Source organism: Gossypium arboreum, chromosome 1, assembly GCF_025698485.1.
Source record: "Gossypium arboreum isolate Shixiya-1 chromosome 1, ASM2569848v2, whole genome shotgun sequence".
NCBI classification, from domain to species: domain Eukaryota; kingdom Viridiplantae; phylum Streptophyta; class Magnoliopsida; order Malvales; family Malvaceae; genus Gossypium; species Gossypium arboreum.
In genome coordinates this window covers 7732478-7745069 of record NC_069070.1, presented here as the reverse complement: position 1 = coordinate 7745069, position 12592 = coordinate 7732478, and the positions used below count along the sequence as shown (strand labels likewise).

General features: G+C 32.7%; 2 protein-coding genes across 2 annotated transcripts; both read left to right on the top strand.

Moving 5' to 3' along the window:
• Positions 1 to 1527: 1527 nt before the first annotated feature.
• On the top strand, positions 1528 to 5515 carry LOC108480425 (ACT domain-containing protein ACR9-like). The gene is made up of 6 exons (XM_017783424.2): positions 1528 to 2066; positions 2208 to 2426; positions 3034 to 3139; positions 3749 to 4100; positions 4617 to 4901; positions 5133 to 5515. Exons 1-6 carry the CDS (start codon positions 1913 to 1915, stop codon positions 5277 to 5279), a joined length of 1263 nt encoding a protein of 420 aa, XP_017638913.1. The 5' UTR covers positions 1528 to 1912; the 3' UTR covers positions 5280 to 5515.
• A 1302-nt stretch (positions 5516 to 6817) lies between these two features.
• Positions 6818 to 11779, top strand: LOC108480565 (uncharacterized). Its single transcript, XM_017783602.2, has 11 exons — positions 6818 to 7329; positions 7932 to 8016; positions 8176 to 8372; positions 9149 to 9231; positions 9400 to 9445; positions 9557 to 9613; positions 9756 to 9810; positions 9898 to 9998; positions 10118 to 10181; positions 10266 to 10399; positions 11376 to 11779. Exons 1-11 carry the CDS (start codon positions 7243 to 7245, stop codon positions 11547 to 11549), a joined length of 1083 nt encoding a protein of 360 aa, XP_017639091.1. The 5' UTR covers positions 6818 to 7242; the 3' UTR covers positions 11550 to 11779.
• The last annotated feature ends 813 nt before the right edge of the window (positions 11780 to 12592 follow it).

The following is a 12592-nucleotide window of genomic DNA, read 5'->3' as shown; positions in this document are numbered from 1 at the left end:
TAATGTTGTTGGTGTGACAACTTGCATGGTAATACATGTGCACATCATATTAATATAACATCATTTATCTTATATGTTATGTCAACAAATAATTCAAAATTATAAAAATAAAAATCAAAATCAAAATTAAAAATTATAAAAAATTCATGAAGATTAAAAAATAACATGTAATACATTTAGGTTATCGTAAGTTATCATATTTAAAAATTAACAATTAATATTCTTATGAAAAGAAATATCATTTCTACTTTTTTTTTTCAAAAGATTAATTAAATTTAACTTTTTTTTAAAAGAATGAAGGATAAATTTAGACTTTTGATAGCAATATTAACTCAGAGAGAAATCGGGGAGACTATTTTTTTCCAATACTCAGAGTTTTCTCTCTGAGTTTAGAAAACAATGAGATACTTTTCGTGGCTTCAAATTCGCAAACAAGCTTCAAGCTAAAATTCTCATCTTTTATGCTATCCTTTCCATGTTTAAATCTCATAACATTAACTGTTGTTGATTACAGGATGATAGCAAAAGATGGATTAGCATAATGCAAAGGTGTACTAAACTTATATGGAAGCTTTAACCAGCGTTTGATGATGTCAGAATTCTCCTTTAGACATCAACCATCAAACAATAGAATGCTTAATAAAGAGAACAGACAATGGACTTCCAATGCATCCAGAACCTTCATCAGTTTCTCTTGACCTTAAAAAGAAAAACAAAGGTCAAGATAGAAAGAAAAAAAAACATAAATTGAAAAAACCAGCCATGCTCTAAGCAAAAACGTGAAAAAATTCCAGAAAGTAGTAGGAGTTTAAGCCATCCACATCACAACAGCCGAAGGTAATAGAAAAAGATAGAGGGGATGGGGAGGCATAATCTCAAATGATGGAGGGAAAAAAAGATAAGATGACCAACGAAAGTTAACACAAAAGCTAACTGCGACGATAGTGAAAAGAGAAGTGTTAAAATTTGGAACCTACTGAACCTACTGGAATTTTGAAGATTCGCCGCTCCTCCTATCATATTGTTGTGCATGGGTAAGATGTCATCGTGACATCAATATTATAAAATGGAGTTGGTGAGACCAGCAAATTCTGACTTAATCATCGGACCGTTGATTCAACAATTATAAAATAAAATAAGTGAACAAATTTAAATTTTTTTATAAAAGATTAAATACAAATAAAAATTGAAACATAAACATTTATTTTATTTTAAAATTATTTTTATCGATTCAATTGATTTTTTTTAACTTCAACTCTTTTGATTATAATATCGGTTAACTTCTGGTTGACTTCTTCAATCCACAACCATCGCTGTCTCAATTCTTTATTTACTAAGAATATTTACTTAATTTCTTTTTAGAATTTTATTTAATTAATTTGATAAAAAAAGAGGATATTTACTTAGTTAATTAAATTTAACTATGAAATCAGATTTAATAAATAAAATTTGAATCAATTTCTAATAGCATCCAACATGGGTCCGAAGTCAACTTTTATACTAATTTCAAATTTCTGTCTGGCCTTTGATTTCGTGTCAAATTGGTCACCTTCGTGTTGCCTACTCGTGACTGTAACAAATTTACTGCAAGACGATAAAAGGCAGTGCATCCCAGTCCCACACATGTACAACAAACCATACCCGTCGCACCGTGTTTCATCGGACGGTCCCATTTAAAGCCAGAGTAAATCCGCCACGTGTCTCTAAAACCTCCCACACTATTCTCGACGCTGGGTTGGTCTGTCCCTAAATAGGAACCGTCACACTCACAGGGACCTTCCCCGTTGCCTCCTTACATTTATTTTATTATCCTTCAAAAAAAAAAAAAGAGCAAACAAAAAGGAAAATTGGAAAAGCCTAATAAAAAAAGCAAAGCTCTAACATCGGAGATCGATCTGGCATTGTCGCCGGTATGGGAGTGCCGAGCGACGACGCCGTTTTGATCCAGAAAGGAAACAAGCAAGGAGAGCCTCATGTAATCACCGTTAATTGTCCTGATAAGCACGGCCTAGGATGCGATATTTGCCATATAATTCTCGATTTCGGTCTTTACATCACCAAAGGAGGTGAGTTCTTTTAGATTTGGCGTTGTCTGAAATTATGAATGGTTTTTCACTGGTTTAGTTTTTGAAACTTTGATAAGAACTGAAACCTGATGTTTTCTGATTGAGGTATGTTTTTTAATAGTTAGAATTTTCTGGTCGCAGATGTTTCAACGGATGGAATTTGGTGCTATATGGTGTTTTGGGTGGTTCCTCATTCGAGCTCACCTGTTGTGAGGTGGCCAAGCTTGAAGAACCGCCTTCAATCCTTATGCCCTTCTTGTTCGGTGACATTTTACTTGAATGATCAACCTTCCAACTCCCCGGCTTCTCCGGTTTACTTGTTGAAGTTCTTTTGCCTTGACCGGAAAGGATTGCTACATGGTAAGCATGATTCCAAGTAAATGTTCCTTAATTTATGTTAGGTTGTGAATTAGGCATAGGATTTAGGAAATAAGTCTGAGAATGGATTTGGGTTCTATTACTTTATTAAGTTAAACAAATTATTGTGAGCAAAATTTTAGAAATGAATCAATGTCTAAGAAAGTGTTTTCAATTCGTTTATGTTCATGATCAAGTTTGTTTGTAAGATCGTTTATAGATTAACTAAAAGCTTATTCAACTTTGATTCCTTTACAACCCTGATAAATGTGGATGTGTGTGTTCTTCATGTGTGGTTAGGTGTGCAATGTGCATAGTTCAATCTACTGTGGCTGTTATTTTGCTTTAGTTGAATCTAATTCGGATTCTATTACTTTATTAAGTTAAACTATTAATTTTGAATAAAAATTAGAAATGAATCCATGTTAAAGAAAGTGTGTTTATGCTCACGAACAATTTCATTTATAAGATTGTTTATAGATTAGCTAAAAGCTCATTCTAGATTGATTCCTTTACAGCCCTAATTAATGTGTGGATGTGTGTTCTTTCACGTGTGGGTAGGTGTGTTACATGCATAGTTGAATCTAATGTGGTTGGTACCTTGCTTTAGATGTTACACAGGTTCTCTGTGAGCTTGAGCTCACAATTCAAAAGGTTAAAGTTACAACAACCCCAGATGGCAGAGTCCTCGACCTCTTCTTTATAACTGATAACATGTAAGATTCTTTTTTGATATGCTTGCACCGCTTTTGTCTTTTTCGCTTATAACTGATAACATATAAGGTATATTCACATGTTTAATAGCAGTTTTATGTAGTTCATGAGTTTTTATTGTTTTTTGAATTTTCTTTAAGAAATTTCAGTTCTTTGTTTCTGTTTGATACGTTGACGTATTTAGGGTCTAGCCTTTAAATGTTGTCCTGACGGTATAATTTTGGGGGACCACTTCTCAGTTATCAAGTTGTGCACTTGTAATGAAAATGAAATATTTGTCTTGAAATTCATGGTTTTCTTTGGCTTTAATCATCTTGTTTTACCTTTCTCTATGCTTTTTACTTGCCATGGTAAAGAAAATTATTTGATCCAAACACCTGTTGTTCTTGATCCCCAGTTCTGTGAGATTTGAGTGTATTTCTTCATTGAAGACTGAAAATAACAAAGTATATATTGTCTATTGATGATTGAACTGTTATTTGAGATGTTTAGAACTTATTGACGAGTTGTGATCAGAAACTGTGTAATTGTATTAATTATGACCAAGTGATCAAGGAATAAAGTATTGAATGGCTTGGTTATTGATCTCAATTATCTCTCAACATGGTCAGGGAGCTTTTACACACCGAAGAACGGCAACATCACTTATGTAAACAATTAGATGCCGTGTTGGGTGATTCATGCATCAGTTGTAAACTAAGGTTGGCTGGTCCAGAGTATGACTGTCATCATGGTATCTCATCTCTTTCTCCTGCTGTAGCAGAAGAGTTATTTTGTTTTGTGCTATCCGATAAAGAGACTCGTTTGCAAGCTCTGAGCTCAGATATGACAAAATTGAAGAAAGCAAATGTGGTAGTAGATAATTCATTGAGCCCAGCTCATACATTACTTCAAATACATTGTGTTGATCACAAAAGTCTTTTCTACGATATCTTGAGAACTTTGAAAGACTGCAATATCAAGGTATTCTGTATTCTGCTCATGAAGTTAGTTTCTATTGTATTGCACGAAAATTTGCATGTCCAGTTATGTTGCATAGCTCCTACATCTCACAGGTTGAAGATGTCACATTGCTGAGTTCATATTTTTGCAAAATTTACATGATTGGGGTTTGAAGCAGTTTCACCTCTACCTTTTCAATGCTTGTCCTTAGAACTTTTCATTCTCCAAATTGAAATGGAAAACACCAATGATTTGTCTGTTAAGAGATTGATTGTCAGTAATTCTATATCTTTCCTTAGATTAGACCTGCCATTGAGTTGATGGATTCCCTTGAACCATAATTATGATGTGTGGTGTTAACTGTTTCCGAAGGTTCTCTGTCGGCTTGTTTTCTTTAGCCACTAAATTGCCTCTTCTTGGATCAAGGTGCTCATGATTGAAACGACTTTGAACGTCTGATGCATCTCCTCCTTTCTTCCACTTCTGCATGAATTTTCAACTTTTCTGCTATATGCTACTTTGTTTTGTTTTTATCAGATAGCTTTTGGCCGGTTCTCACCAAATTCCAAAGGCTGCCGTGATTTGGACCTCTTTATTCAGCAAAAGGATGGCAAAAAGTTTGTGGATCCTGAGAAGCAAAATGGACTATGCTCTCGTTTGAAGGTGGAAATGCTTCACCCATTGCGTGTCATCATCGCAAACCGTGGGCCTGATACAGAACTTCTGGTTGCTAATCCAGTTGAGTTATCTGGAAAGGGGAGACCAAGAGTTTTCTATGATGTTACACTAGCTCTAAAGGCTCTTGGAATTTGCATATTCTCGGTAAGCATTCATTTTCGCACCGAAAATGATTTGAAGTCCATAAATAGATTGTAACTTACTGCAAAATTGCTATGATATAACATAACAGACGATAACAATGATACAACAATGCTTGGTATTTCGAACTCAAAGGTTTAGCTTGTATTTCCATCGTTTAATACATAAGAGCATGGTTGGCATCCAAATCATGGCTTTAACCTTCCATTAACCATTTGCTTTGTCGGTTTTTAGGCTGAAATCGGAAGATATTCGAGTTCAGATCGAGAATGGGAAGTCTACAGATTCCTTTTGGACGAGAACTGCGGATTCCAATTATCGAGTACGTTAGCTAGAAATCAGATTGTAGATAGAGTTAGAAGAATGCTGATGGGTTGGTGAGTCCAGTCAATTTCTTTGTACATGTCTTATGAGTCCCTCCATAAAAAATGATATTTTCTCCTGGTTTCTACTTTTGAGCTTTAATAATCTCCGAGTCTTGATTCACCCGGCCTCTCTTGCAATGCACTGAATACTCCAATTAGATCTCAATGCATTCGGCTTGTATTCTTAAAATGAACCTTCGTTTAATAATATTTTTTTACTAAAATATAAACTAAAAATTTTAAAAATTACAATATGATTTTGTACTCTTCATATATTTAGAATTTAATAATTGTACTTTTATTTTTAGGAATTTAATCTCTTTACTTTTCAAATTAAAATTCAAGTTCATCTGTTTACATTGTTAAAATTTTCTATTAAAGTTGTTTGTGTGATGATTTGAAAAAAAAAAACCTTGATATTCATATAACAGAAAAAAAATGACATTGTAATGTATCTAAATTCAACAAAAATTTTAACGGTGTTAGTAATTTTTAAATTCACATTAGCATTTGAGTCAAAATAAAATATTTAGATTAAATAAAGATGTTATAAAATTAAAATATTAAACTATATCAAAATTAAAATATAAAGGTAAAATTTCAAATTTGAATAAAATATAGGGATAAAATTAAAATTTAATTATTTTATATAATCTAAAAATTAGAAGAATTAGAATTGAAATTTAGCCAATATTTATTTGTAAAAAAAAGAAAAAGAAAAACAATGGAATGGACAAGTGTCATGAAGGAAGGGATTAAAATTGTGGGAATTTTGAATTTGTATAACTGTATACATAAGATTTCACTAATATATGTTTTTACTAGAGAGGAAAGTAGTTTAATTAAAATTTTAATATATACAATTAAATCAAATAAAATTAAAATCAAAGTTTTGTACATATAATTGTACAAGATCAAAATTTACTAATCATATTTAATAAAAGTTTATATATAATTTTGAGATTTGAATTTGTTGTCTACTTAATTATCAATTAAATTAATTTAAATTAAGGCAATTCAAGTTTTAAACTCTTCAAGCCTTTCGATTCAAATCAGTTTTGAGGTTGGGTAAACTTTTAATTTGAACCAATTTCAAATAAATTTTCATCATTTTGAATTCATGTTTTTATATTTTTTGAGATTTAAAATTTATCTGGAGAAGATTACAATTATAAATATACAATAATTATAAATACAATACTAATATAAATTTGAATTTGAATTTTTTTAATTTCATCGGTTTAACTCATTTTGGATTATTGTTAATGTTATTTTATTCTAAAAATATTGAAAATTAATTCTTATAATGCCTTAGCATACAAGTAGAAGAAAACTACAGATTTTACACGTATAAAAAAAGGTTTAATTTTATAGCACGTGGCTCAATGGATTAAAAGCAACTGCTTTCCAATTCTCCATTCTCGGGTGACCGTGGTTTGCTCTACCCAGTCCCACACTTAGGCCACTCAAAACTCACATCCTATGAAACAGCCACGTGGAACATGAAATCATACACGTGGAAAATGTTAAAACGTACCAGCAACACCCCATAAAAAATTGTTAATCAATTATAATCAGTCTCTACTCTCTACCACCATTCTCCCCCATTTTGGCTTTCCTCTCAACAAAGCTCTTCCCCTCTAATCTTCCACGCTGTTGCTTCTCTCTCACGCCATATATGCTCATGCTTACCTTCCACATTCCGCCATTAATTTATTTAAAAAGTTATATTTTATAGTAAATAATTATTATGAAATTCACCGCCTTCTGAACTTTTTGATGGTAAAAGGTCAAAACGGCCGCTGCTATTCGTATCGAAGAAAGTACTTCTGTTGGGAGCGAATAGGCCGGAAACGGAAATATAAAAACTATTTGATTGGATCAATTTCAAATTTGATTTCAAAATTCCTCTTTCTCGAATGATAGATTTTAATTTCCTTCTTCTCCTGTTGAGATCTTAACATAAAAGGTAAAATAAAATGCAGCAACAAGAAGCTTCTTCAAGGCCTCAAAGCTCCGCTTATCTCAACAAGCTCTCCCTAGAAATCGAGAAAAAGCTTCAGCGGGTTCGTTTTTCTCTTATTTTTATTTTTGTTTCTCGATATGATAAAAGTAAAAGCGGAATATTTTTTTTTTACGTTTTCAAATCAATCTTTTAATTTGTTTTTTGTTGTTTTTTCTCGAAAAAGGAGTATATTAGGTTTAAGATTTAACGTTTTAGGTAATGATTGAGTATTTACTGGCGTCTGGACTCTGTAAAGTCTTCTAATTTTATTTTATTGTTTCTGCTAAGCACTTGATCTAAAAAGTAATAAAAGCACTTCTTTTTCTGCGTTTAAGAGCCTATTGATCGATGTATGTTCAGATTGATTGCAGGCATTAGCGTCTTCATCTTATATGATGAGAGGAAAACCGAATTTGTTTAAGATTTTTTTTAAAAACAATCTTCTGATTTCTTTTCCTTTTTTTTCTCGCAAAAGGGATATATTAGGTTTAAGGTTTAACATTTTAGGTAATGGTTTGAGTATTTACTGGCGTCTGGACCCTGGGAAGTCTCATATTAATTACATCGTTTCTGCTAATCATTTGATCCAAACTCAAAAGTAATAAAAGCACTTATTCTGCGTTTAGGAATTTCTTGATCGATGTATGTTCAAATTTATTGCAGGCATTAGCGTCTCCATCTCAGAGACGCAACTTATTACAAGAACTATTTGCAGATATAGCTTTGGAAGTCGATGATCGAGCCAAAGGTTAGCTAAGATCTTTAACTCATTCTAATTGTTTGGCTTTTCATATTAAAAATTACATTAATCAAATAGATATTTTTCAAGTTTTCGTGCCTTTGTAATTCTTTTTATCAGATGGAAATTTAATGTTCAGTTATGTGTGATTTTGTTGACTTAAAACAGATATAATCCTAAGTAGAGACGAAGATGCAATAACTCCTGCTGAGTTTGGTGCTAATGGTCGATTATGCTTTTACGATGTCCTTGCGGATTACTATATTCGATCCCCTGATAGTGGAAAGCCGATCCTTGATCTGATTGTGCAACTATGGAGCCAATCATTCGCATCTCACATTTTTTCCCTTTTATTCCATAAATGGGTAAGCGATCTCATGATTAGTTTGTAGTCCTTTTGTCCTTCATCATGAAATTCCTCTTTCCAGATCTTTTTCTTGCTGCAGTAGTAATTCACGTTTATGAGTTCTTCTCTGGAGAAAATCATTTTCTTGTGAACCATTTCTAATCAAGTTAAAAGATATAAAATTCAGCTTAGCTTTCCCCGAATTTTAATCTGATTGCCCTGTGAGTGGAACTCAAATTTCTTGCCTCCTTCCTGACTGCTCTGCTCGAATGATGGTAGTTTAATGGGAATATAAATTTTTTGGCTGTTGCTGCTGTTTATTTCTGGTGCTGTCAACTGTGTGGATGGTTGTTGGCTTGGCAAGGTATAATTTGGAGTCTCCCGAAACTGGATAAAGTAACAAAGAAAAAAAAAGGAAGTGAACTTGATTTTTGCCTTTTAGAATTATAGTCTAGTTCCTGCTGTTTTTCCCTTCTTACACATGGTTCCTCGTTACCGTAGCTATTTTCAATTGGGATTTTGATGCATATTCCTAATATGAAAGTGTATGTATCATGGGTTCTCTACCAAAATAACCACAAATGATCTACATTGGTTCTCTGGATCACAATGACCACAAAAAATCTTTGTATGTATCGTGTCTAGTGATGCTAGGTAATGGATAATTATCGCTTCTACTATCAATTAAGATATCTTGGCATTCTTGACTGAAAAAGTTTTGTTTTGATCGGTGAATAATCTTTTGATTCTCTTTCCATGAAGTTCTTTATATTGAACAATAGATTTTTTCTGCAGTTATTTGAAGTTCAACTGGATAATGCAGAGGTACAACTTCGTTATTCCTCTGCACTTGTTCAGGGTGCAACAAATGTTTTCTGGTATGAACACAAATTGGTAATGCTTGTGTGGGATTTTGTCACGTTGCCAAATGCCAATAGCTTTTGAATTTGGATGACCATATTGCCTTTATGATGGTCATGCTTGTTGAAAAAGTGGCATCACTTACACCCTGGTAAGGTAATAACTTACTTTGTGTTTGTGTGCAGGATGGATATACAGTCAAATACAAGGTGTTTCCAGTCTCTCTTTCAGGTAAAAGCAAAAAGAAGCACATTGCTGTTTGAAATGCATGTTTCTTTCCTTTTTTTTTTTTTTTTTTTGGAGAATCCATCTATTAATACTTCTCTTCTTCTGTGAACTCAGTACCTCCTTGATGAAGTCACATTGGAATCGACACGGTTAAATAAAATTCCAATACAGGTCAAATATTTTTGCTTTATCTCGTGTTTTGGTATATCTGAAAGAAGATAGTACCAAGTTCTGGATCTTTGTGTAATTGCCCTTTTCCGATCAGGATTCCTTAGTGGCATTTATCTTCTAAAACTATATTTTGTGATTTCAGGCCCAGCGAGATCTTTATCTTCTACTTTCAAGGTTCATATTCTTTTACAACTCAGGTTGGATTATTCCTCCCTTTGGATCCTTATTTTGAAAAATAATTTGCATGTAGGGATGTTCCTTTTATGATGTTTTATTATATGCAGTTGAAAAAATTGAAAGCTTCCTAAAGCAATGCCCCATGTTTCCAAATTCTTTCCTGATTGGTGGACCAGCAGATATACTTGTTATTGAACTAGCCGACCAGGTAACTTTATGTTTCGATGATAAGTATACATATTAATGATCTTGTTTAACATTATCACCTTAACTGAAAGCCATTGCTATGATCCACACGTTGACATATCAGAAAATTTCTTTTGCCAGCTTCAAAAATTAAAGGTTGAGCCGGTCTTACTGCATTATCTTTCGCAGGTTAAGATTCTCCGAGGTATTAGTTATTACCATCAACTTCTTCTAAGGTTAGGGGGGTATTTGGTTACTCAAATATGACCTTAGTTTTTAATACCTGCAGGCATGGAACTGAGAATGGCCACAAGTACAAGGCTGAAGACCTGTCTGTATAGCTTTACCTCACCTGGTGGTCCAATGTATCCTACAAGGGCTGTCCGTCATGCAGCTTGGGATGCCTTAGATTTCCTTTTTCCTGTAAGTACCTTACTATCTCAAGTGACTGTCTTTTTGAAAGAACATGAATCAAGCATCGCTTTCTCTATTCTGAAATAGATTTTGTCATGAGTGTACAAGGGTGTTTCCATGACTTGAATGGATGATCTTCGGGTCACAAGGAAGCAACCTTGTGATTGTGCAAGGCTCACGCTCTGTGATTGAGAGACATAAATGAACTATGATAACTCTTCATGTTGCATTTTGGGTTCATTTATGTGCTCATTGGTTGTTAATGTCTGAGTTAACCCTTAACAGTAAGACACCTGATAAGACCAACCCAAAAATGGTCCTTTTGGTTCAGTGAAAGGATGAAAAGAAGCGGAAAAGTGGAAAAGAAAGAAAATATGAGATGACTATTTTCCATTGTAATGCATAAAAACACAGTATTTCAAATAGAAAAGGAAATAATAGAGATGTAAGTTCGTTTAAAATTATGTATTTTTCGAAAACTATATTTTTTTCCATCCATCTTATTCTAGCAATGATTAGAAAGAAAATTACTAATATTTTTCAAAATTTCATCTTTTTACTAAAGACACCAATGGTAAGAAAATTTATTTTTCTAGCTTTTTATTTTTTTACTTCTTCAATTTTCTGCAGAAGGTTCAGAATGATAGTTTTAAAAAACATATAAAATTGTAAATGTACACGCCTAACTTACATCTTTCTCATTTTCTTTTCTCTGTTAATGTATTATGATGGAAGATGATGGCTTTGCCTCGCACGCACACTCTAATTCCTTCCTTTAATTCCTTCCCAACTTTCCCCTCCTTGCATCCTCTGCAAGTTGAAAATTCTTCCATACAAGTATCCAGTCACTTGCACCTAATTTGCTATGACGCATTCTTCACATATAGAAGCTTAGAATGGATTGTTTCCAAGAGATATACCTCTATGGAGTTGAATTTTGAAAGTGATGCAATTATTTGTGGGTGATTATTCATGTATTTTGCAGGTAGGACGTTACCCACGACATCTAATAAGTTTGTTCTTTAGACTGTTATATCCCTGGTATTGGCCGTCTTCATGTTGGAACTTTATAGTGTCATGCATAAAGGCTGTGTTCTATTCCCTGTTGAGGGTGATCCATTCCAGGTGGGGGAAGCTTAGAGAGCCTAAAACGGCTTAGACCCATCCTTTCGTCCTCTCCGTTTCAATAAATTTAGGTTTGTATGATTTCATGTATTAGGTATATTGTTTTCCTTTTCTCTTGTATGTGTTTGCCTTTTAGATAGAGTCCTGATCCTCATGTAAACTCAAAAAGGGTTTTTTGGTAATTGAGTGTGTTTTGAGATTAGTTACTTTTTTGTGTTTAATGACGACTCAAATTCAAAACCGAATTTTATTTTCCTATTAGAATTGATAGGATTAGTGTGATTTCCCTCCTCAACCTTTTCTAGTTGAACTTGATTGTCCTTTTTGGTCCTTGGAACTTAGATTTCGTAATTATATTTTGAGATTATACATCATTACATCAATTTCAATTTTTAAAATTTTTAGGTAACGTAACTAACACAATTTTTATCATGCCAGGTCGGGTACTAAAATGAATTTGATACTAAATTTTAGTTGCAAATTTAGCTAAAAAATTTATTCACTCTAAACAATACTAGATGTGAATGAAAATAAAATATATTATTAAAAATGTGGAAGTACAAATGATAAAGAACATGACAGAGAAGAATTATTTTAGCTAAAATTAAAAGCTCGAGTAATATTTAAATAAATTATATTTAAGGATTTGTATATCTTCTCAAATTGAATCGCTAATACGGACAATTTTAATATACGATTCCACAATGCAAAGGATAACAGATCACCCTTTGTGCAGAAGTGAGAAAATTGAAAATGGGAGTGATAGAACAGTATTTTCTGGATAACTGGAGACAATCGAAATGAGAGTGGACTTCTTAAAGAAATAAATTTAGTGATAGAACAGTATTTTTTGGATAACTGGAGACAATCGAAATGAGAGTGGACTTCTTAAAGAAATAAATTTAAATAATTTTAAATGAGAATTTTTTAACATAATGTTTAAAATTTTTATAATTTTTTCCAATCATTATACTCAAACTCGCATGTATTCATATTCTGTTTTATTTTTTATAAAATGATCAATTTATTAAAGAAAAGAAAATAAGAGTATCATGGAGCCAAATTGTAATTTTATTA

Coding starts and splice junctions, on each gene's coding strand:
- LOC108480425 (XM_017783424.2), top strand. CDS start 1,913: ATGGGAGTGCCGAGCGACGACGCCGTTTTGATCCAGAAAGGAAACAAG. Junction 2,067..2,207: donor TCTTTACATCACCAAAGGAG/GTGAGTTCTTTT, acceptor TTCTGGTCGCAG/ATGTTTCAACGGATGGAATT. Junction 4,101..4,616: donor TGAAAGACTGCAATATCAAG/GTATTCTGTATT, acceptor TGTTTTTATCAG/ATAGCTTTTGGCCGGTTCTC.
- LOC108480565 (XM_017783602.2), top strand. CDS start 7,243: ATGCAGCAACAAGAAGCTTCTTCAAGGCCTCAAAGCTCCGCTTATCTC. Junction 9,811..9,897: donor CATATTCTTTTACAACTCAG/GTTGGATTATTC, acceptor TATTATATGCAG/TTGAAAAAATTGAAAGCTTC. Junction 10,182..10,265: donor GCAGGTTAAGATTCTCCGAG/GTATTAGTTATT, acceptor TAATACCTGCAG/GCATGGAACTGAGAATGGCC.